Source organism: Micropterus salmoides, unplaced genomic scaffold (assembly GCF_014851395.1).
Source record: "Micropterus salmoides isolate LMB-PRFRI ecotype aquatic unplaced genomic scaffold, ASM1485139v1 Ms_hic_scaffold_11, whole genome shotgun sequence".
Taxonomy (NCBI): Eukaryota; Metazoa; Chordata; class Actinopteri; order Centrarchiformes; family Centrarchidae; genus Micropterus; species Micropterus salmoides.
The window spans coordinates 33,811,870-33,837,467 of record NW_024040152.1 but is presented as its reverse complement, the minus strand read 5'-3'; the positions used below and the strand labels follow the sequence as shown (position 1 = coordinate 33,837,467).

General features: G+C 39.6%; 2 protein-coding genes across 3 annotated transcripts in view; one reads left to right on the top strand and one right to left on the bottom strand.

Annotated features, from left to right (window-relative positions):
* Positions 1–6,522, bottom strand: part of hace1 (HECT domain and ankyrin repeat containing E3 ubiquitin protein ligase 1) — a 45,863-nt gene extending 39,341 nt beyond the window's left edge. The window contains exons 1-2 of the mRNA XM_038712333.1: positions 6,323–6,522; positions 1,234–1,288 (exon numbers count right to left, since the gene is read on the bottom strand). Coding sequence (XP_038568261.1) covers positions 1,234–1,288; positions 6,323–6,413 — 146 coding nt within the window. The 5' untranslated portion in view covers positions 6,414–6,522. The remainder of the gene's footprint in view (positions 1–1,233; positions 1,289–6,322) is intronic.
* Positions 6,523–8,572: 2,050 nt separating this feature from the next.
* Positions 8,573–24,997, top strand: LOC119898153 (alpha-N-acetylgalactosaminidase-like). Of its 2 annotated transcripts, XM_038712335.1 has the most exons (9): positions 8,573–8,730; positions 11,029–11,185; positions 16,510–16,650; positions 16,886–17,097; positions 17,224–17,318; positions 17,518–17,679; positions 21,970–22,167; positions 22,276–22,416; positions 24,674–24,883. In XM_038712335.1, the coding sequence occupies exons 2-9, from the start codon at positions 11,031–11,033 to the stop codon at positions 24,881–24,883; spliced, it is 1,314 nt and encodes a 437-aa protein (XP_038568263.1). In that variant the 5' UTR covers positions 8,573–8,730; positions 11,029–11,030. The 2 variants fall into 2 exon arrangements, with proteins under 2 accessions (XP_038568263.1, XP_038568264.1); XM_038712336.1 differs by lacking the exon at positions 8,573–8,730 and having other exon boundaries at positions 11,031–11,185; positions 24,674–24,997.
* The last annotated feature ends 601 nt before the right edge of the window (positions 24,998–25,598 follow it).

Genomic DNA, 25,598 nt, shown 5'->3' with positions numbered 1-25,598 from the left:
TTATTATTGTTATTATAATCATTAACATTACGACTGTTATCATTAACACTACTATAAATATCTGTACCATTTTTCATTTAGTCTATAGCAACATTACCTTCACTGTCTGTACCTCTGTGTGGATATTGTGTAGGCTGCCTCCCCCCCTCTCTCTCTCTCTCTCTCTCCTTACATCCCTCTCTCTCTCTCTCTCTCTCCTTACATCTCCCTCTCTCTCTCTCTCTCTCTCCTTACATCTCCCTCTCTCTCTCTCTCTCTCTCTTACATCTCTCTCTCTCTCTCTCTCTCTCCCTCTCTCTCTCTCTCTCTCTCCTCTCTCTCTCTCTCTCTCTCCTTACATCTCCTCTCTCTCTCCTTACATCTCCCTCTCTCTCTCTCTCTCTCTCTCTCCTTACATCTCCCCCCCCCCCCCCCCCCCCCCCCCCCCCCAACCGGTCGAGGCAGATGGCCGCCCACCCTGAGCCACGGTTCTGCTCGAGGTTTCTGCCTCTTAAAAGGAAGTTTTTCCTTGCCTCTGTCTCCTTGTGCTGCTCTTGGTGGGAACTGTTGGGCTTCTGTAAATAGCATCACAGAGTACGGTCTAGACCTGCTCTTTTATGAAAAGCGCTGTGAGAACTGTTGTTGTGATTTGCCGCTATATAAATAAAATTGAATTGAAAATTGAATTGAATAGAAAAAAAGTAAAAACACAATGAGAGTTGTTACTACTGGCAAAAGCAGGGAAACCTGCTACCTCAAGCCCGTGTCCACCAAAGCGTCTGAAAACGCCACCTGCAGTTCTAAAAACGCCTAGCTGGGAGCGCTTTGGAGGCGCAGCGGTGTTTTTGAGATGCTGTGGTCGCTATGATACATAATATCCGTGGAGGTGATGTGTTGCAAGTAGGGTACCTAATTTTACTGAAGGTAAAAATGTCACCACAAAGTACGTAGGCCTACGTGCTCTGCAAGAGGAGAAGGCTGAAACATGTAGAGCGAGGGGACGGACTCGCTGTACGTGGGTGACATGAGATTTTGCGGGCGAGGAGCTGCGATGGCAGGGTGTGGTGTTTCTCCCGCCCCTCCTGCACTGTGATTGGACGGCTGGGTAAAAAGTGACAGTGACGAGCGCTGCGTTTATCCCAAAGTTGAACATTTTTCATTGCAATGAATTGGTAAAAAGACGCTTACCTCAGGAAAAAAGGCTTTGGTGGACACAGGCCCTAATACACTACTCATGTTGTTCGGTTTGATTACCTGTGCTGGTCCGCCATGACCATTGGCATAAGTGTGTACACTGCAGTCTCATTGTCTGTGGAGGGAGAAACCAAAGAGGAATAAAACATCAAAAAATTTGACAAATTGTACCTTTAAATAGGTATATGAACAAAATTTTCAACATGGTTAAATGCTAAAACAAATTATACAGATAGAAACAGCTTGAAATATCCTTTAAAAATTATACCAAGACCATGTTTATTCCATGATTATAGGTTCAATAATCGTACAACACTGGTCATTTGAAAGCCAGAAGTAGTCACTTTATTTTGTCCTCTGTTTTCCACCGAAGTCAAAGCAAAAGGTGCGACCCTACGGCACGGCTACGGCACACTCTGCTGGCTGCTGAATCGATTTCAAAATCAGTTTATAAAGCACTAAATGGTTTAGGGCCAAAATACATTTCTGATCTTCTGCTTCGTTACGAACCATCCAGACCTCACAGGTTTCTGGGGCAGGTTTGCTTTCTGTCCCCAGAGTCAAAACTAAACAAGGAGAAGCAGCGTTCAGTTATTATGCTCCGTATATCTGGAACAAACTCCCAGATAACTGCAGGTCTGCTGAAACTGTCAGACTGAACACTTTTCTTTTTACCATTGCTTTTAATTAAATATTTAAGATTTTTGTTTTTACCGCTGCCTTTAACTAGTAGATTGATAACTTACACTGCACTGTAACTTTTACTGTCCTGTTTTCTTTGTTTTTAGCTTTTTACCATTGCTTTTAATTAAATATTTACACAGTGAGAAATGAGTAGGTAATTGAGTGAAAAGATAATGAGAGTGAGATTGAACAGAGTGAAGGAAGTGGTCTTAAATCTCGCGCCTGAGTGATTTGCAGGAACCTCTGTCCACCTGTAAACACGCAGGTGGGTCCAGAGTATAACTGGATCAAAGTGGCCTGCGGACAGACATGTCCTGGTTTCTCTGTAGTGTTTAAGGGTTTTAGGAGTTTCAGTGGACCCAAAGATTGCTATGGACCTGAGTACAGACTAGCTAGAGAGAGTAGTTTAAGTGAACTTCTCTGTTTATTCTCTTTTCAGAAACTCAATTATTTGCTCAACCCCTCAGCCTGTATTTAATTTTCCATTTAACTCTTTTAACCCTGATTGTACACTGTGCACTGTAGCTTTTATTATTTTTTAATGTGTATTTTTTCAATTTCCCTATGTTGCTTTTAAACTTTTATATTTCCCCGTTGCTTTTATGTTTTATGTAAAGCACTTTGAATTACCTTGTTGTTGAAATGTGCTATACAAATAAACTTGCCTTGGAATATAATTTTTTTAAATAACAATATTAACAAATGTTCATTCATTTTCAATAAATGTTTGATTTTATTCACCTGAATAAAACACTAATTAGGACATCATTTTTTAATTAAGATTTTTATTTTGTTGAGGAAAAAGGACTGATAAAAGCTTTTACTTAATTTTACTTTAAAGATTTTATCATAATTGTTTTGAATGTTCTACCTCAGATTTGTGAAGTGATCCACCGTTTGGCCTCAAGTGATGACCATAAAGACGTGTTTAAAACCACAATTAACCATCAGGTTTCTTCAATTTTCACTCAGGAGCAAAAATCAGGCCTTAAACTCAAAAGAAATAAAGACCTGATACTTATCGTGATAATTATCGATATCGAAAGATATGAAACTTTTTATCGTGATAACATTTTTTCCCATATCGTCCTGCCCTATTCTTAGTCAATCGAAGCAGATTTTGCGGGCAATAAAACACCCAAGTCCGTCGTTCAAATTCATCAAAATTTCCACTTGTAGTTTAGCAATTAAACTAAATGTCTATTACAGTTTAAAGAATGTTTTTACTCAGTTTCAGCAAAAAAAACAAGACGATTTCGTGACCGACAAACTTTGGCGCGCTCGCAATGCCAGTATTTCAATGGGAAAGACGGAGACTTGAAACTAGGAGGTCTCTATGGTTGTTCCGGTGGTGTAATCTATCAGAACCCGGAAGTTCTGCAAAAGAGCCAACAGGAACAATTATTTTCGTAACACCGCACGTCTATTGGAACCAAGATGGCAGCCGTATTTAATGGAGAAAGTCACGTACCTACTTTAAATACCTTCATCCCCAAATCAACCTTTTTACTTTGAAACTTAACTCAAGGTCCACTTAGTAGCTTTCTTCAGTGATTTCAACTGCATTTCACAATCTTCATCAGCATCAGGGTCCACTCAGTTGTCATGGAGACTGTTTTCTCAAGAACATCTCCAGAATGAGCTAGTAAATGGACTTTCTGTTAAGATCTTACTACTACTTCCAATTTACACGCTGAACCTCTTACTGTATTTTACAGCTGAAACCATTAATTAATAAGTTGAAAGAAAATTTATTGACAAGTTGACAACTGCTTTGAAAATCTATTAATAAAACCAGCAATTTTTCAAGCAAAAACACTAAACATTAGGTCATTGTAAACTGAACACCTCTGGTTACACGCGGTAGCGGCGCTTTAATCTTGAGAAGCTGCAGAGCTGCAGTCTTTCTTCATTAGTCACTGTAACTTGCACTGTACCGGCCAGACTTGCATGCACTTTGCGGTTCACTGCAGTCTACTCCAAGTACTGATAAACAATAAAATATTCCCCGTGTGGTTCATCAATGGTGACAAATGTGCACCCACAACTCGGCACATCACTGGCACAGCTGGTGTTCTCCTCTACCACACACTACGGCGGCAGAGGAGAAAGCACACAATATATCACAATTCTTTTTTCCACAACACTGTGGATCATAACAATACATAAAAACAAATCTGCGCTTTGATGGTGGTTAGCTCAATGCTAACGTATAATGACAATCTCCATTAACATGCAAATTGACATTAGCATTGTGATAATATAATCTTAACATAAACATTTTGCTTCACATGCTTAACATCCTGAATGACATAGTGTGGAAGTTCTTACAGGTACGCGTTTCTTGTGCTCTGTGTGAAATAAAAATGAGCTACTAACTTCATGGTCTTGATCTGCTTCAGCACGCCACACTTACTGGTTACAGCAACCCCAAAAAGTCAATACTCAGACTCAAAACTCCCATAACTCCAGCAACCTCTAGCTGGAGAAAGGCAGCACGGTGTTGTGTCACTGAACAGCTATGAATATAATGTGATTTACATATGAGATTTAGGTCGTAAACAGTAATTTTTATGTTCAACTCTATTCAGTAAAGGCAGTGAATTTGCATTTTTATGTGCCTTCTATAATGAAGTTTATAATAATTTTTCATAGTTGCTCTGTACTTCTGTAATTTAAATTTACAGATTGAAAAACACGTGCGGCAGAATTGGACTTGCAGTGAATAAAGACAGAAAACCTGCACTTAAAACTTTTCACAGGGATTTTGTATTCATAGTTAGGCAGATATTGTGCTTATGCTTCATTTTGAATTTATTCACACACAATAAAACAATAAAAAGATTTATTATAGTAATATATTTTGATTGTTTTTTCTTTTCAGATTTTTATTTAGAGCATTATTAATAGGCTGTATATAAACTAACTGTGAGAAAACCGGCAGTTTTATGTAAAATCAGACCCCATAAAAGCTAAAATATCTGATTTAAATACATCAACATACTGAGTGATGTTTAGAAAGAAAACTCAGTCATCATCAATCCTTCCTCCTGTCCTCCTGCTTTGGGGGCTGCTTTGTCTCAGCCAGCAGATACTTTAACAAGATTGTGCCAAATTTTAAGGTACGTGGCAAACTAAGCTAAACAGACAGGCAGCTGTTGTTTAGCTTGTTGGGAATAAATTGTTTTTAGCTGAGCTAGCGCGCTGTGCCTGGTGGATGAGAGACTGCAACAGAGCAGAATAAAATTTAAAGAGGTGGCATTCTGCTCATTTTCAGGTTCAAAATCCTATTTAGAGGTTGTACCAGAACAGGTTTACATGGTTATATTTTTGTCATACTGCACATTGCTGCAGCTCCTCTTTTCAGCCTGTGTTGAAGGCTTCGTTTTAGCTATGGAGTGATACATCTTGTCTCTAAATGATCTTTGTTGGGAGTTGCACATGCTCAGTTCCTAGTTAAGGACTACTAGCCAATCAGAAGCAGAGAAGGGCGGGTCAGCGAGAAGCCGGTAAACGGCTCGGGTTCAGCCGTACGTGTTGCCGACCGGCTTGGCAACATGGACTGGAGCGAGAGTTTCAGAGCGGTGAGTTATTAATCTGTATCCATAAAGTTTTAACTGAGCTCTGTCTCTACATCACAGGAACAACTTTATGTCCACTGACTGCCTGGAGGGTAGCTAGTGTTTGGAAGGGAGAGGAGAGCTGTGTGCTGCAGCTCGCTGTTTCTGAGGGCGTGTCGGAGTCGCCGCTTGGCGAGCGTTATGTGAGGCGCGTTTAGCTTTCATCCCTGTGACGTCACAGGGATGAAAGGGAAGCGGCTGGACTCCAAACCAGCTGTTTTCAGTTAAAGCAGAGTTTTCTGTGGGAGATGGGAACTCCCTTTGGGCTTTTTCACTTTGCAAACCTGTTACATGCACATATATACACAGATATATAACTCAATAAAGGAGAGGGGAAAAGCCAAAAAGCAGAATACCATCTCTTTAACTTTTTACTATGTTTTATGTTCATGCCTGTCGAACTAGTGTATTGATGAAGTATTGGCTTTCTATTCGCAAAGGTTTTACAGTATTTTTCACATATATATCCGTTGCCCTAAACTCCTTGAATGGCACACATTACGTAGGGGATAAAAACATGGAAAAAAATTATGCGTTTTGGTCAGAATGTTATTTTCCCCCCTCGATTGCCAAGACTTGGGGTACAATTCTGAGAAACCAAAAATACTGTTCATTAAATTTTATTAAATTTGATTTGAACGCCGTTCTTTGAGATTCAGTTCTTTTCTTTTTTGTCTTTATGGTCACTCTTTTTTCATTCATGTGACATCAGCATGCAGATTCTGACTTGCCTATGACGCGGACAGCGACCATCGCCGTGACTATTTTCAAGCGTGAACAACACCATTGTTTACGCCGCCAGCTCGCTCTGTTTTAGCCGTGAACGTCCTGCATCGTTAGGTTACCTTCCGGGAGTTCCACGGTCCTGGCGCGGCGGAGGGAACGGGTCAGCCGGCTGAGCTGTACGTTGAGCTGCTCCATCGCCCGTTCCATCATAGGTGCGCGGGTCCACAGGGATGAACCGAGGCAGCAAAGCCTGGTTTATTTGTTCCGTATGCGGTTGTGTCGCTCCTGGGCGCCGTCCATGGGCGCCTTACCACTTCGTCTTCTTCTTCTTCAGTGTTTGTTGGAAGTTGGCGCACCAGCTCGGAGGTGCATTACCGCCACCGACTGGACAAGAGCGCGGAACCGCATGCCGAGGTAAAAATGTCTCACTGTGGTACTTACTAGAGAATGTAAACTCTAATTTATTTTATTTTATTTTATTTTAGAGAACACATAACAGCACACAAAACTGTCAGTGCCAGGGATACGTGTACAAATTAAAGTAAAAATGAAAGACAAGAAGACAAAAAATTACTAGAGCAAAGCAAATTCTAAATACTGTGTCATCCTTACATAAGACATTTGTGAAACACATAATTAGTTAGCTTTTGTATTCTTAATGTCTGTCCGCCCATTTTCTTTTTTTTGGGGGTTAATGTGGAATTTCTGCAATGATAAAACTAACTTTACAAAAAAATAATAGGCATCTTTTTCCTACTCATTACTTTATAACTTCATCCATCCATCGTCTGCCGCTTATCCTGCGTACAGGGCGGGGGGGCTGGAGCCAATCCCAGCTGACATTGGGTGAAAGGCGGGGTACACCCTGGACAGGTCGCCAGTCCATCGCAGAGCCACACATGTCCACTGGACCACAGTGCCACCCCTCCTTACTTGTTATATATTTATATTACTATTTATGTTTCACATCTACTTGAAGCACCAACTTATACTAAGGCAAATTCCTCGATGTAAAAATGTACCTGCCAATAAACCTGATTCTGAAAACTGTATTCTATTTGCCATAAAGCCAGTGGTCCTGTTTAAAACAAGTAATTGAATCATTATATATTTTCTGTAAAGACCCAAGTTGAAAACTCTGTTTTAATCTACATACATTTCTGTGTATGTGTTTGTATGCCTGCAGGTGTTTGCTGAGTTATATCGCATTATAAATGCAGAACCTATGCAAACTATTCTACTGCGAGCTTGACAAAACTCAACACAACTGATTGGACCTGTACAGGCAGAAGGTCTCACAGACAGCAGAGACACTGTGGGTGATAAAGCCAACTACTTTCAATTGGCATGACAGAGAAATCACTTTCACTCACATTTTATGTGAAATGATATTATTATTATTATAGTATTGTAAGTAAGCACATTGTGAGCAATGTACAATCCTGGGTTAAAATCTCTCTTATGTGTACACATACCTGGCAAATAAAGCTGATTCTGATCATACTTTCCACAGAGAATGTTTAAATCATTAACAAATTTGCCACAATCTGCCATGTTTACAGAGTCTTTGCCGGACCTTATTCTTAAAAATGCGTTTTTGCTGTAAGAACTTTACACCTGAAATCCTGAATCCTCAAAATGGAGCCCTTTTCTGGTTTAAAAGATCCTTAGAGAGCCATGGCTTATTATTACTAAACACCTTAACTATCTTAGAAGTCTTCACAGAACTTAATATAGTGACTATGTCCGTCAGTTCGTGATGATCAGAGCATGCTTCAAAAAACATGCACCAGTCTGTAGAGTACAGATCACAGGCACAGGTTTATCCCGTTGGACAAGAAAGTGCATTCAATATTATATTCTATAAAGTGGGAATAAGTATGCGCATGTGTAGAACGGATCAGGCAGCCAGAAAGGCTACCGATAAAACGCCTGGGCTGAAGGCTGCAAATCAAATTTGGCCTTATGAAACTATTTGTCAGAGCTCTAGATAAGCAGTCGGCAGCCTTTAAGTACCTTCAAGACTTATTCCCTGTTTGAGATCACAGCTGATGTATAAATACATGTGAATTTGATTCGAATATTGTTGTTTTCTGACTTTATGTGAACGAAAAGACAAAAATTTGGAAATAAGTACATTTAAATAATACAAATGTTATACATATAAAATGCATAACAAATATAAATGTAGAAATATATTTCTAAATAAATGTTTATATTTATGAACATCAAAATGCAGTTTTTTATACATTGTATAATGTGAACAATTGGAAGTTGAACTTTCTTCACGTTTATGCAGCTGGACCCTTCTTCCCAGAGAGTGGTTTTCTGCCTCTTCAGCCTACTTCCTGTTTTATCATGTGACACAGAGCAGTCACATGGCTCAGTTCACCTTACCAGGAAGAGATAGACGTTGCAGCTCAGGGGAAATCCAGGAAGAAAAAAAGGCAGTCATGTTCCTTCAAAAACAACACTGCCCTTGATAGTTTCGATCAGCTGTGTGCAAGCTGAAGCTTCAGGTGAACAGGTAGGACATGTTATTACAGCAGATCCTCATGTGTTTATACCCTCCAGACTATGTTCAAGGCTTTAGGCTGTTCCAGTGTTCTTTGGCTCAGAGCTTTTCCATGATCAAGACATAATTAATATGCAAACATACGTTTGGTGGGGGAGGGGGGTGTCTTCTCATTAAAGAATCGCTAATAAAGTCATTTAATTTCTTTTGTTGTATTTGCAGAGCAGGGATCTAACACTTTGAAAGCTCACATTAATCTCAACTTAATTATATAAACGGTTCTTATCTCATTTGGAACCATTTTAGAACTATGCTGTAAATTCAGAAGTAGTTACAAACTAGATGAGATGAGTTCACAGTTCACATTTTGTAAGTCAAAGGTTCAGTGTGCAGGTTTTAGTGGCATCTAGCAATGAAATTGCAAATTGCAGCCAAAGGTTTGGTCTACCGTCCCCCCCGCCCCTTTCAAAGCTTGTAGTATTATGGAAGAATGATCCTGACAGATTAAGAAATACAGTAAATAAATAAATGCTCAATAAATAAATAAGCATCCTATTAAATGTACAAAAAATTAAGCAATTAATTATTTACTTTATTTAATTACTGCCTATATTTATTTACTTACTTTATTTTTTTGTGCATTTTAATCGGATGCTTATTTATTTAATGAGCATTTATTTATTACTATATTTATTTCTTAATCTGTCAGGATCAGTCCTCCATTGTAGGATAGCTACGGTGGCCAACACAGGACAAAAGATGTCGATATCTGAGACAGCAAGAAATAAGGTAGATATTTTTTATTATGTATAATATATAGTTTTATTTACCTTTTCAGTAAAACCAAATCTTATTGCGAATATTATTGTTACTGGTTTATCAAGTGCTACATGATGTCACACCTGTAATACATCATTTTATTGTACTGTAATCATACATTTTGTTAAATCTTGGGAGGGTTGGCTCAGCTGGACTAACATAACAAAGTAAATGGAGAACTTCTCAAAAACTATCACATCTAGTGCAAAGTATGACCTTGGCCGCTGACAGATAAGGGGAAAATGTAAGCCAAGAGTGTGTGACATTGTCACTGTTTCTGCACCACAGTCCATTATAAACCACATAACAGATGGTCTGACTCGGTTTGTTGATTGATGTCCTCACTGTTACTGGTGGTGTAACCGACTCGTTGACTAACCTCCAAACTCCGTTTGTCGTTGGGAGTAGTGGAAAATGAAAGAAAATCTGAAAGTCACGGAGGTAGACTACTCCGGGCTGGACCTTTTATGGAGCAGGATGTGGAACTTGCGAGTTAAAAAGAGCGGAGAAGAGAAGCGGCCGCTGTGTGTTTTCACTCTCAGGGGCGTGTACCACGGTGGGAATCACCTTTTGTCCCTCGAGGTTTAACCTTTAATCTAAAGTAATGTCTTAAAGTCTCTTTGCGTGTGTTTTAATCACGTCTTTCCATAATATCAACACTTTTCTTTAAATGCCCTAAACAATTATACAGTTCTTAATTTCTTAAGCATTAGATAAAGGAAAGGAAATGAAGCAAAGTTTTACAACATGGCTTCATCAATGTGTTAGGGTATTCTGGGACAGTTTTGAAGTTGATAGGGCCAACCTGCTTGAACCAATCATAGTGTAAAACGTGTAATTTCCTGTTGCCAGCAGGTGGCTATGGCTTTACGTGATTCATCCGCTCGTTTTTTGCAAAGTAACTCGTTCCACATTTTTCAACGTACAAACGTCATTCAAAGATTAAAATATTCATCTCAATTAGGACATTATTGCTATTATTCAGATTTTTGATAACTTTCTTACTTTTCAAGATATTCACGGTTTTCCAGGCATTTTTTCCCATTCAAGTGGATGGACAGGATGACAGGATGCACTTTTTCGAACTAATTGTTAGGATTAGTTCACGCCAAGGGTCCACACATGTTTCATGCTTGGCGTTTGAACTGATAGCACAAATAAAAAAAGTAATAAATAAAGCTGCCTCCGTTTCCTCCTTTCTCTGTTCATTTTTATGTTTATTACAACCACTTATCTCACTCATTTTGAACTAGGCCGACTAGGCAAAATATCAGCGGGCTTTTTATGAATTATACATGGCCCCTGGGCCCGTGCCCATAATGGCCATTTTATAATCCAGCCCAGCACACAGTCTGAAGAAACTATAAAATATAAGGTATTTATCCAAAAATGTAAATCTTTGCCACCTTGGCAAGAATACAATTCTGTATGTATGCTTATGTACTTGAGTAAATGTTAAGTGCATCTTTAATGTGCACATTTCTTCCTTAGACATGGAGTCCTTGGCAGTAACTGCACTCCTAGCCCTGATCTCACTGACTGCAGCCCTAGACAACGGATTGCTGAAGACTCCTCCTATGGGATGGATGGCCTGGGAACGCTTTCGCTGTGATATTGACTGTAAAGATGACCCAGAAAATTGCATCAGGTATGATCAATTGGGGATTTTCTCTGATTTAGCTTACTCTGCATATTCTGATCAGAGACACTGAGAGCGCAATCACTACAACAAGATAAGGGACTGAGATGACAAAGAGAATATGGTCAGAGGAAAAAGAGGAGACCTTTCTGGGTAGAAAACCACACAGTGAGGTAGTTCTGTTCCCTGTAAAAACCTGAGCCGTGATAGGGCTGTTGATGTTTTGCTGCAGAGAAGGGCTGAAACAATGATTTGTACTTTGTGTCAAAACTTGTGCTGTGACTGAAAAGAATCAAAGTTTTGAAATATAGTCACAGGAAAAAGTATGTGAACCCTTTGGAATTACCTAGATTTCTGCATAAATATGTCATGAAATCTTATCTGATCTTCATTTAAGTCACAACAATAAACAAACACAGTCTGCTTAAACTAAAACCACACAAACAATTATATATATATGTTTTTTTGTTTTCATTGAACACACCGTGTAAACATTCACCGTGATAAATCACTTTTTCACTGCCTTTTTGTCAATGGGCAACAACTGCAACAATACTGCAGCTAACGAAATGTTATGACTAACACCGTAAAACGACCGTCTCCCAGTTCAGACTCCAACATAAACTCCAACACAAACTCTATGTAAGCATAAAAAACAACATATAGTTTAATGTGCTGAAGCACTTCTGGCCAAAGAAGAATCAGCTGATGTCTCTTGAAAACACAGTCAACATCAGAAAGGCTGATTGTTAGCTCGCTGGCTAATGGCAACTTGTTACTAATTATCCAGTCCAAAATACTATAGTTGTAATGTAATGGCTTTCCATATCACTTCACCAGCTAATGCAATTCTTATTACTATTACATACCGTGTACCTTATATCAAAGTGCTGATTTTAGCCTGCAAGAAATCATATAACAGTACAAAGTAATTTATTTGTACTAGCCTAAAGTGCAAGGCAGGAGCAGATAGCTATAGTTAGCATGGATTTAGTACTGTTTGCTTCATAACATTGAATTTAGATTAATTGTGGTTTTACTGATACTCAGGTACACAGCTTCTTCACCATCTCAGTCACTGTAATCTACGTGACCCACATAATATACAATAATGCAACATAATGGTACAGGACAACAACACAGTGGGAGGGTCATTCACTACAGTAATGTTACTGCGGTCGAACTGTTATAAAGTGTGGCAACAATGTCATTATAATATTCACTCTAGCTCACTAACCGTTTTGTTATCATCCATTGCTGAGCCTACAGTGAAAGATACACTAAGACAAAACCCGGGTTACATCCTAGCAGGCATTAGGATGAACTAAGTGCGCAGTTAGCAAACACCACCTTTTATAATCGTCAGTTTCCTCCCATTTAGGCGGGATTTTTACGCACTCTCCTCCTTCTATGTTTACTGACCGCACCCTTTTTGGCTCTTTCTGATGGTGAATTTCTCCTCCTCTGCTGCCATCTAGTGGCATGATTTTCTCATGCTTTATTAATAATTGTACTTTTTGTCTTATTAAAGTTAACTATAAATTCACCATTAAAACCTCCAGAAGGTCAAATTGTATTTTTAAAAGACACACATGCATAATTTGACACATTAAAACTTAAGCAAATAAGATTACATTTTTTAAAAAGGTTAACATGTTTTGTGGTTACACAGTCATTTTAAATCACCCATGGTCCTAAATAGACTGTTGGAATTTTCCACTCTAAAAGTTCCTCAAAACTATTGTCCTTGAATCCAACGAAGGTTACAGTCGTTAGGACTACCTGAGGCCAAGACTGAACGACCATCGTTGGTATCTTCACCTGAGGCCAATAGGTTACGTTTGTTCAGTGGGAAGTGATTAAAAGAACAGCATTGTAAGTGGGGGATAAGTGGTGGCTTAGACCCCCTCCCCTGTTCAATGACGGCTTCTCGACCCGGGTGTAGATGCTTCCTTGACACCTCTTTCAAACCATCCATCTTCTCTGTCTAAAATGTGCACCTGGTGGTCCTCAAACGAGTGTCCTCTGTCCTTCAGATGTAAGTAGACTGCAGAGTCTTGACCTGAGGAGTTGGCCCTTCTGTGTTGAGCCATGCGTTTGTGTCGTGGTTGTTTAGTCTCCCCAATATACAGGTCTGTGCATTCCTCACTGCATTGGACAGCATACACTAGATTGCTTTTCTTGTGTTTGGGTACACCCGACGAGGGTCTCAGCCACAGAGTCAGTGAGTGAAGGCCTGAGCCTGGAAATGTTTTTCAGATGGTGGAAGGCAAAATTGGTGATGTTTTTGATAAGAGAATGGAATGAAATGGTGGGGTTCAGGATGACTCCCAGGTTGCGAACTTAAGGGGATGCAGAGATGGAGCCAACACCATGAGTTCAGTTTTATTGTTGTTGAGTTTGAGAAAGTTAGCAGTTGTCCAAGTCTTAATGTCTTGCAGGCAGTTGACAAGTGGAAAGAGTGGGAGCTGTGTTGAGGGTTTGGTGCTGATGTACAACTGGTTGTCATCAGCATAGCAGTGGAAATTAAGTCCTTAGTGATGGATAATCCTGCCCTGTAGATATTGAAAAGAAAGGGACCAAGCACAGATCCCTGGGGCATACCATGATTAACAGGCACCAGATCTGGAGCTGAAGTCTTTGAAAATGATATATTGTTTTCTGTTGCAGAGATAGGACTGGAACCAGGAGCGCACAGTGGCAGTAAGGCAAATAAGTTCAGAGAGGCAGTTAAGAAGGAGTGTCCGAGATAGTGTCAAAGGCTACAGAGATGTCAAGGAGGATGAAGAGACTGATGAGATTCTGTACGAGGGAATGAGAAGGTCATTTGTGATCTTGATGAGAGCAGTTTCGGTGCTGGGATGCACTCTGAAATCAGATTGGAGGGATTCAAACAGTTTATGGTGGAACATATGGTGTTGAAGCTGGGCAGCCACAGCTCTTTCCATAATTTTATGTTGGTGTTGAATGCAGCTCTAAGATCTAACAAGTCCTTTGTCTGATGCAATCAGAAGGTAATATGATATTTTCACCAGTGCTGTCTCTGTGCTATGATGAGCTCTAAATCCTGACTGAAATCCTCAAATAAACTATTGCTATGTAGAAAGTCACACAGCTGTTTGACAACAGAAATGGAAGGTTAGATATAGGTCTATAGTTGGCTAAAACATCTGGATCAAGTTTTGGCTTTTTCAGAAGAGGATTAATTACAGCTACTTTAAAGTACTGTGGTACATAGCCTGTTGATAAAGATAGATTGATCATATCTGGTAGAGAAGTGCTGACTAAGGGTAAAACGTCTTTAAGCAGCTTAGTCGGGATGGAGTCTAAGAGGCAGGTTGATGGTTTAGATGAAGAAATTATTGAAGTTAGTTGGTAAAGATTGAGGGAAGCAAAACAGTCTAAACATATATCTGGTTCTACAGCTGTTTCTAAGGTTCCTGAGTTAAGAGATAATTCGGTGCCAGTTGAGGGCAGGTCTTGGTGAATTTTGTTTCTAATTCAAAGTTTTCACGTGACGTGACATTCCAAGGAAAACGCTCCCTTGGAGGGCAAAAAATGCATTATTTTCTACTGCCCGCTAACCAGGAAGCAAGTGACGCACTGTTAATTTGAATTTGTTACTTTTGTGTTGCCAAAATGGCGGATGGCTGTTGTGCTTTCGGTTGCACTAATCGAGCGCCGGCAGGGACCTGGCGTTTTTGACGGCGGAAATACGGCAGCGGGTGCTGTATATGGATCGCAAGTGCCCAACACTTACAGTTTGTGTCCATATCAATCTTTTTCTTGATTTGAGAGGTGATCCAAATAAAATTAAACGGCTTTTGTGACGTCTCTACGAGTGAGCTGCTATCTTGGTCTGTTGTTTTGCCCTCCAGGTCACCGCGCACGTTACGTGACTGAAAACTATAAATAGTTAGAAATCATTAATAATAATTAATTAATAATTAATTTATCATTAAAGAAGCTCATGAAGTCGTAACTACTGAGAGCTATGGGAATACTTGGCTCAATAGAGCTGTGACTCTCTGTCAGCCTGGCTACAGTGCTGAAAAGAAACCTGGGGTTGTTCCTATTTTCTTCTATTAATGACGAATAGTACGCTGCTCTGGCATTACGGAGGGCCTTCCTATAAGTTTTGAGACTATCTTGCCAAATTAAACGAGAATTTTCCACTTTGGTGGAACGCCAATTCCTCTCAAGTTTCCGCGATATTTGCTTTAATTTGCAAGTTTCAGTATTATACCATGGAGCTAACCTTCTTCCACGACTGCATCCCCCGACATGAAGAGAAAACTCTGTTGTGAAGTTTGTGGAGGACACCACGATCATCGGCCAGATTTCAAACAACAATGAGACTTCAACTCAGGATTAAATTGATAATCTTGCAAAGTGGTGCTCAGAGAACAACCTACTGCTCGTCAGCAGAACCAAGGAGCTGATCGTTGCTTTCAGTAAAGGAGATGAAGACCCACACTCTTGTCTACATCAGTGGAGCTGAGGTGGAGCAGGTGAACAGTTTCAGGTTCCTGGGAATTAGCTTCACAGAGAACCTGACATGGTCGTCTCACATCTCCACGCTGGTGAAGAAAGCTCAAAAAATGCTAAAGAAGGTCAAATTCCTTTGCCAAGTTCTTGTCAGCTTTTAGAGAGGAGCAATAAAAAGCATCCTGACTGGAAACATCACTAACTGGCATGAGATGTGCACGGCTCAGAACCTGAAGGCTCTGCAGCGGGTGATTAAAACTGCTCAGAAGATCATTGGTACCCATCTCCTGAGCATCAGTGATATCAGTGAGATGAGGTGCCTACGCAGAGCCCCAAGATACTAAAAGCAAGGCAAGGCAAGTTTATCTGTATAGCACAATTTAACAACAAGGTAATTCAAAGTGCTTTACATAAAACATAAAAGCAACAGGGAAATGTGTAAAAAGCAGGTATCCATCCCAGCCACAGCCTGATCCCTCTACTGTATTCTGGTAAAAGATATAGAAGTTTCTGCAGCTGCACCACCAGACTGCACAGCAACTTTTTCCCCCCAAGCTATCAGACTTTAAACTCAGATTCATCCTCAGCACTGCTCCAGTGAATTTAGTTTCTTTCTGTTTACCATTTTTATGATTACTCTGTAAAACTGTATATTGTCTATTATGATACAGAAGGGAGTTACAGACTGAATCCCTTTACAACCTGTTGTAATGCGACAAATAAACCTACCTTGTACCTTTAAAAAAATATATATATATAAATATAATAAATAAATAAATTACAAATGTGTTTCATGCATGACTGACAGACGCTGTCCCCCTTTCCTTTGTCCATCCTTTCCACAGCGAGGATCTCTTTAAACGCATGGCTGAGCGGCTGGCTGAGGACGGCTGGAAGGAGCTGGGGTATGAGTATGTAATCATAGACGACTGCTGGATGTCCTTGCTGAGAGATGAACAAGGGAGGCTGCAGCCTGAACCCTCCAGGTTGGTCTACTTCCCTGACTTTGCAGTTTCAGCACATCAGTGTTCATCAACATTCATTACTGTGCAATCATTTTTCTTGAAAGCACCACAGTAGAGACTTTAAGTTTTATTCATTTGAATGATTCTGATAACCTCCTGAAGTACAATTTTGCCGTCAAAAAAAGCCCAATAGACAGAATTTGCCAAAGTTAGTTTGCACACCTCCTAGTAAAGCAACCATGTGTACTTCCTCCAGGTTCCCGGGGGGAATTGCACAACTGGCGAGGTATATCCATGACCGTGGACTGAAGCTGGGAATCTATGCAGACATGGGCACTTACACATGTATGGGATTCCCTGGCACCACACTGGAAAAAATCGAGATTGATGCCCAGACTTTTGCTAGCTGGGGGATAGACTATCTCAAGTTTGACGGCTGTTACTCAAATCCTGTAGAACAATTACTGGGTATGAACGTCTACTAACGTATTCAATCACATTAAATTAAGTCATTAAAAACCTAAAGTGATTTAGTACAAGAGGCAACAAGAGATCATGCATAAACCATAGCAAGTGTTTTCTCGTGTCACACAGGTTACAATATGATGTCCAAGGCTTTGATTGCTACAGGCAGACCTATAGCCTACTCCTGTAGTTGGCCTGTCTATGTGGGAGGACTCCCCCCTAATGTGAGTGTCACCACTACGTCACTGTCAAACCAAATTGTTGGGTCACTGAGACTTCAATAGAACTGTGCCAATATTGGGAAACAAGACTGGATAAAGTACATTTTAGAATTCATTTACAGACAAAATGACTTAAGATTTTAGCCACATAGCAGCATGGCTTTAAAGACTCTCAACGAAGTCTGGATTGCCTTCCTACCAGGTGAACTATACGCTGCTGGGGGATATTTGTCACCTGTGGAGGAATTACTATGATATCCAGGACTCATGGGACAGTGTGCAAGACATCATCAACTGGTTCTCCAACAACCAGGATGATCTGCAGCCAGCTGCGGGGCCTGGGCGATGGAATGACCCAGACATGGTATGATTTATCTTCATTACTGATCTTATACCTTAAAAAATTACACAACTAAACATAGAGGCAATCAGAATCCTAACTATCAGCGATCACGCACCAGTTTCAATCACTTTTACTAAAAAAAGTCACACCACAAACTAGAAATTGGAGACTTAATACATCACGACTTAAAGACCTAGATTTTATTAATTCTTTTCAAAAAGGAGTGGGCAATATTTATGGAAAATAATGACCTGCCAGGAACCTCGCCGTGTGTTCTGTTGGCGGCAGCAAAGCAGTCAGGAGAGGTAAAATAGATCTCGTGATTTGGAGCTTTTGAGCATTAAAAACTTAATTTCCTGCATTCTGGAGACATTTTCTGCACTAATTTTTTGTGGAAATTTCTTTATACATATGAAGGAAAACAAAATTAAGGTGGCAGGTGACAATCCAAAATATAATCGAATATAAAACAGTAATCAGCTTTTGGGCAGTGCACTTGTTTCTTCTATATTTCAATTGCAATGGATGTTTTCTTATTGTGCATTGTTTCATCTTGTGTTATTCAACATTTCTGTTGCTGTTTTTCCAGAACATTTTTAGCTTTTAAAAAGTGATGACGACATTATGATTCTGACATGTCCCCAGCCTCCCCAGTGTAAATGACACCTACGGTATCTGTCAATATTTAACGCTATGATTGGTCGTTTCACGAAAAGTGACATTGACAAGCTAAATTCTGACCACGACTGCTTGAAAGGCACCCGAGCTTCTCTCCTCCCTCGTCTCTCTCTGCCGACAGAGTTTAGCATGCGAAAACAGGAACAGGTGAGCGTCACGTAGCGCCCAGACAACCTGATATGGAGAGGGCAGAGGAGAGGACCGGCAGCTTGGGATGTTGTGTACCGGTGCGTTCTGGGCCACTTCAAGCACTGGCTTGAACAAAAAACAAAAAAGCCGCTAATGCTGCCTCCACACAGGAACATACGTTGAACGATAAAATTAAAACTTGAATTAAAATTATTGATAAAAAGACTCAATTCCAGTTGCAAAGACTACGCTTGGAGAACTTTGAACTTGCCAATAAATCCAGCAGATTCCGTGCCAACAATTACAATAGAACAAAGAAAAATAATAAAATGACTATTTCCTACATAAAGGACTCATAACCCAGAATAAATAAATAATACTTGTACTTTTGAGATTTTTATAAAAACTTACATACTGTACATCACAATTTAATCCATCTAGCTCTAGCATCAGTGTATTTCTGAACAATATAGACTTCCCAAGGTTAGATGAGGAACAGATCAGGGCTCTGGATTTACCTGTTTTAATGCTTGCACCCACATTTTATGGAATGGAAATACAAATTAGGGGGGTTGCATATTACCCCTATCAATAAACTCTGCCAATATCAGCCTGCTCCATAAACCAGATAAAGATCCCACACTCCCATCCAGTTATTGCCCAATATCACTTATTAACGCAGATCTTAAAATCATCTACAAAGCACTAGCCAGAAGACTAAAGAAGGTCACTCCTTGTAAGACACTCCACCAACAATACATGCAGGCTACTTAATGTACTAGACTACGTCACTATTCACAACCTGAAAACTACAGAGAAAGCATTTGATAGAAGAGATTGGAAATTTCTATTTATTTGCATAAATTTGGATTTGGGAAGTCCTTCATAGACTGGATTAAAACATTATACATTTCCCCAAGAGCTTCTGTCAGGACAAATTATCACATTTCTCTAAGCTTCAGTCTTCAGAGGGGTACCAGGCAGGGCTGCTCACTCTCTGCCTCGCTTTTCATCATTTTTATCGAACAATTAGCAGCTGCTATCAGACAACATAAAAATATTGAAGAAAATCAAACTGATAATGTTCAACACAAAATAAACCTTTATGCTGATGATTACTTTTCCTCCTAAATTGAAAAACACTACCCCATTAACTGGAGTAAATCCATAGTTTTACCTGGAATGTGTGATTTCCACTCTATATCTACGAGGTGTGTGCATCTTCACTGGTCTCACGATTCGATTCGATTCCCTGATGCATCACGATGCATCACCTCAAGGGTAACCTCGTTACGATTATGAGGCTACAATGCGACTGTAAAACAAATAGCATAAATATGTATTTTTCTCACTGTGTGACTACTCAGTACTTTTAAAGCAAAGTATTTAACAACAATCCAAAGAAGTAGGTATTAATGAAGTGCAGTTATTTAATGTTACCTCATATAAATGGAAAGCTATTATTACAGTACTGACCTCTGCTGCTGCTATTTTTATTTTTTATGCTGCTGTTATTAGTATAGATTCAGATATGGGTTGAACTAGGCGCTTTACAACGCTCCAGCCAAACCACGTTCACTCCACCTTAATATATCTGTTCCTTTTTTTTGTCTCGTCTACTTTAGTTGCATGTTTGTGTCCTGTAAGTTGATTATTGTGATCTTGTATTGAGCACCATGGGCCTTGAGAAACGGCATTTGGTTCATTGTGTGGATAAATGACAACAAATGAAATAGAACTGGCAGCCTGCTCAGCTGTCAGGCTCATCTTTTCCTCTGCTGCTTTCACCGTCATCCTACTGCCACCTGTCACGATGCTGTCATTTGAAGAAGGAGGAGGAGAGGACGCTAGCTAAGCGCTACCGAGCGGCACAGTGTGCGGGTTAAAATCATTAACGTTAGTTGCGCATTGATTTTATTGTTCATGTGATAGCTTAGTAGCAGCAGTCACTCATTCAACAGCTGTCTGTCTGTGCCGGACAGGGAGAACCACACGTCTCCATTGTGTGCACCGTATAAACGGTCCAGAGCTGCACTTCGTTCCATCAACATTATGTCATCAATTAACCTCTAGATAATCGATTATTGACATTTGTGAATTGATTCATAATCTTCCAAGTCCACATTACGATGCATCTAAAAATCAATTACTTTCCACATCCCAAATATCTACCACGCCGCTACAGTCAGGGAATATTAAGTGTCAATATTTCCTCCAGGCTGTCAGAACTGACATGGCTAAATTACACCCCTCTACTTAAATCAATAGAAGATGACCTCATGTGATGGGAGACGAAGCCCAAATCACTCATGGGAAGAGTCGCCACCATAAAAATGATGCTCCTGCCCAAAATCAATTACCTTTCAGTGATACCCACCCAACCCTCTGCTGTCGGATTTAAGTCACTGGACTCAAACATCTCTAAATTTTTATGGAAATATAAACCACCGCAAATCAGTTTAAAAACTCTGCAAAAAACAAAAGATTGTGCTGGTTTATAACTACCAATTTTTGTTTCATTATTTCCTGGCCAGTAGATTTCAATGTTTCTCAAAATGGATCAATCAGACCCCACAGGACCAGATGGACATACTTTCTGGAAGGAAATTCAGATTTACAATATGTCATTTGTCAGCTCCAATATCAAACGTCATACATGCTTTAAAAGCATTAACATAAACATAAGCTCTTCCCTGGCAATCAAACAATCCTGACATCCTCCAAAATAAGAGAAAGCTAAATTCCCCATAGTGTCACGATAAAGGGATAAAACATCTACAGCATGTCATCAAGGGCAGTAACTTTATTCCATTCCAGGATCTAGTGGCACAATATGGAATTAGCAAAAACAAATTTCTTAAATATCAACAGCTTAAATTCATAATTAAGGAGAGATTTAAGCATCACAAAATGGACTTAGATCCACTACTTTCTTAAACTCTCGCACCTAAAACTATAAAACTGTTAATGTTGAAAACGGATGGTTCAATCTCTCTCCCGTTCCTAAAGTGGGAGACGGATCTATCCATTAGTCCAGACCAAAACTTCTTGATGCAAATATGTTTAAATACTTTGAGAATGACTAAAAATCCCAATCTACAACTCACTGGTTGGCAGACTTCGGGTCGGGACAGAAAGTGACACTGCCAGCATCAGATGTATCGGAAGAGAAATTTGGTTCTCCACATAGTCTTATAATTAGTAGCTGTGCACAGTCGGGTTAAAAAACATCGGTACAGCCAGCTCAAATCATCACGGAAAGAACAAAATATTAAATGTGGACATGTTTCTGGAGCAATTGCGATTTCGCAAACCATATCGCAAGTGCAATATAAGTCAAAATAATCCTGATTAGATATTTTTTCAGCATCATTCAGCCCTTTTGGGTGATGTGCAGCAGTAACATTGAGGAGCCTCCCACTCTTCCTCAGCTTTAATAATTGCATATGTCCCATTTCTTTGATGGATCATCATGCCTCAAATCCCTCTGATATCTCTCTTCAGCTCATCATTGGAAACTTTGGTCTCAGTGTGGAGCAGGCTCGCTCTCAGATGGCCCTGTGGGCTATAATGGCCGCACCTCTCATCATGTCAAATGACCTTCGAAACCTAGACAACAGTGCAAGGGCCATCCTGCAAAACAGAGTTGCCATTGCCATCAACCAGGACCCCATGGGTATCCAGGGAAGACGGCTGTTGCAGGTCATCATCATTACTGAGACATCAGTTTTTTACAATGAACAAACAAGGTTCCAAAATAATGTACACAATTACTTCACAACTAATGCTTAGTTTATGCTTGTTGCACAGGAGAAGAGTCATATTGAGGTTTACTGGAGGCCTCTGTCTCATTCAGCCAGCACCCTTGTGTTCCTGAGTCGAAGGACAGACATGCCCTACCTCTACCACACCTCTCTGGCTAAACTCAACTATGAAGCTGGCAACTATGAGGTTTGTACGCCCTCTGTGTCTGAACCTGTGTATTCCTTTGTATCAAAATGATTAGATGATTAATGGATTAGTTTGTCCGCTATCAAGGACTTATCCTGACAATTTCAGAAATAAATAAATGCTCAATAAATAAATAATTAAGCATCCTATTAAATGCACAAAAAATTAAGTAAATCAATAAATGTAGGCAGTAATTAAATTATACAGTGAGACTTAAATGTATTGTAGAATGTATACAATACATTTGTAGAATGTAATTACCTCATTTATTTATTGTCCATTATAACCTTCAACTTTATTTATTAATTACTTCCTTTTTAAATGTATTTATTTATGTGTGTTTTAATATTTTTGCCTGTTTTATTCTTCTTTTGCATTTTTTACCCTATTTATTTCCCCAATGGTATTTATTTCTGTCTGCTCTTTTTTTATGCCTCATTATGCAAATGAGGGCGGTGTTTCAAAGGGTAAACTTCTCGCCTATTGGTGGACCAGTCAGACGGCAGACTCTACCTGCGCACAAGCTTTCTCTTGACACAGTCAGACGGCTTCCTTCAGTGCACTGAGGTGTTTAGCAACTCTGTTTGAATACAATACTACCTGCCATGCCTTCCTTCCTTTTCGCGTGGACGCTCTGAGTTTTCATTTAGCGACATACATGGAAACAGAACTGCGGGCAGGTGAGCCGTTACTTGAACCACACGGTCAGCTAACCTTTATTGGCTGCTGCAAGGCAGGATGAACTAAGAATAGACCCGTTTCTGAACTTGTTATTCTAAGTTATGCAATGAAGTAGAAGAAATGTGCTAATTCGTGCTAATTTCACAAAGTGTGACGTTATTTGATAAATTATGTTGTATGTGGTGTCGTATCGCGTGCAATTGAGATTTGATGGCCTCTTTTCAGATAAGACTCTCAGACTGCAACACTTGTCTTTATCATCAGTTTCTGTCTTTACAAAGTCTCTAACGCCGCCCGTTAGTTCGCTCTGCTCCGTTAAAACTGAATTTACCATAATAGGTCGAATACACGTGCACTCCAAATTTAGCTGCTGCTAGCTGACCGTGTGCTTCTCACAAACAACGGCTCCCTTTACCGCAGTTCTGTGTCCGTGAATGCATCAAACTGTCTGTCAGAGCGTCCACACGAAAAGGAAAGAAGACATGGCTGGTAGTATTGTTTTCAAACAGAGTTGCTAAACACCTCATATCACTGAAGGAAGCCATCTGACTGTGTGAGGAGCGAGCGTGTTGATGTGTGCAGGTAAGAGATTACCTCTGCCGTTTGACTGGTCCACCAATAGGGGAGAAGTTGACCCCTTGAGACGCAGCCCGTCCTCGTTTGCATAATGAGGCAGAAATGCATAGAGATATGTAAAAAGAGCAGAAATAAATACCATTGGGGAAATAAATAGGGTAGAGAATGCAAAAGAAGAATAAAAAAGAGAAAAATATTAAAACACACACACATAAATAAATATATTTAAAAAAGAAGTAATTAATAAATAAAGTTGAAGATTATGACAGACAATAAATAAAGAAGGTAATTAATACAAAAGTGAATAAATAAAGAAGGTAATTAAAAGAGATATATGCATTTATGTCTCATTGTATAATTTAATCAGATGTTTATTTATTTATTGAGCATTTATTTATTTCTGTATTTATTTCGTAATCTGTCAGGAACAGTCCTCCATAGTCCACAAAAGAAATTTAAATAATCTGTCCAGATAAAATAAAAGTGAGCCCGTCTCTGGGCATAACGTAGTTTTCTATGACGTGTAACGTTAGACAGCCAATCACCAACATTTGTAGATCTTGGTATAAGCGTGCTGCATGCTCATTGGCTCACTGATGATGACGAGATTTACTCTAATCAACTTTAGAAAAGAAGTTACAAGTAAGAACAGCTCAATCAGAGCACTTTATGTTGCCGATACGCATAGTTAGCAGTTACAGGTTGTCTTGAGTAGAGAAAAGCTGTGTTGTCCCAAAGGGGCAATGAATAAATAATGAAGCAGTCAATTTTTATAAATACGAAAACAATATAACTTTTAAAAGACGTTAGCCTGACCCAATTCCGAATGTAACAGTTTTATCAGATTACACACTACTGCCATTCGATTAATCACATTTACACACAGCAGTATAGAATTAAGGGTTTTTAAACACATGATTTGGTTCAATATGGCTCAAGTCATCAAATGTAAGTTGCCTTGTCTTTATCAGCCTTAACTCTGCTCTTCTCTTGCTTTTAGGCCTACGATGTGTTTACTGGCTCGACAGTGACTGGGTTGAATGCCAACACAGAGTTTACTCTCTCCATCAATCCCTCAGGTGTTGTCATGTGGTACATCTACCCAGAACAACAGTCCAAAGATACTGAGACCCTGTACTACCACCAGCACAAGACAGCCTCACAATTTACATTCCACAGAGCTAAGCCTGGACATCATACTGTGCTGTAAAATTATTTAAAATGCTGACAGGCTCAATCAAAGACATGTCAAATTAATATTTAGTTATCGTTGAACAGATGTTCTACTGCACTGATGTGTTTTCATGAAACAAAATGAAACATTTTTGCATTTTGTGGTTTTTTAAAATTGTTTAGAGGTGCGTTTTCCTTGAAATGAATAAAACATTTAATTGTTGTGGTTTGTGAAGTTTGTTCCCGGACGTAACTTCAAGTAATTCAGTCCACACTTTATTAAAATTTTGTAAATATTGTAAATTCAATAGATGAATAAAATACAGCAGCAGTATGCTAAATGCAGTTATGCCACATCATGTAGCACTTCATTTATTGATGTTGACAATACAACAATACTATTCACAAAATCAGATGGTTTTACTGAATAATTAAGTGAGACAGCAAACATGACTGCATGTCACTGAAACTTACACAGGTAACCTTCAAGAGGCTGAGTGAGGAGTTGTTTTGCAATTTGCAACCTTCACCACTAGATGTCACTGACTGACACACTTAACCTTTAAGAGGCAGAAACTGGCTCAGGGTGGCCGGCCATCTGCCTCCACCTGTTGGGGGTGAAGGGGAGAGAGAGATGGAGGGGTAGGGGGAACCAACTGAACTAACCAAACAACATGTTGATACAAGTCATATTATGGCTCATATTCTCATCCACCATCTGATGGTTGAAAATATCAATGCAAAGTTTATTT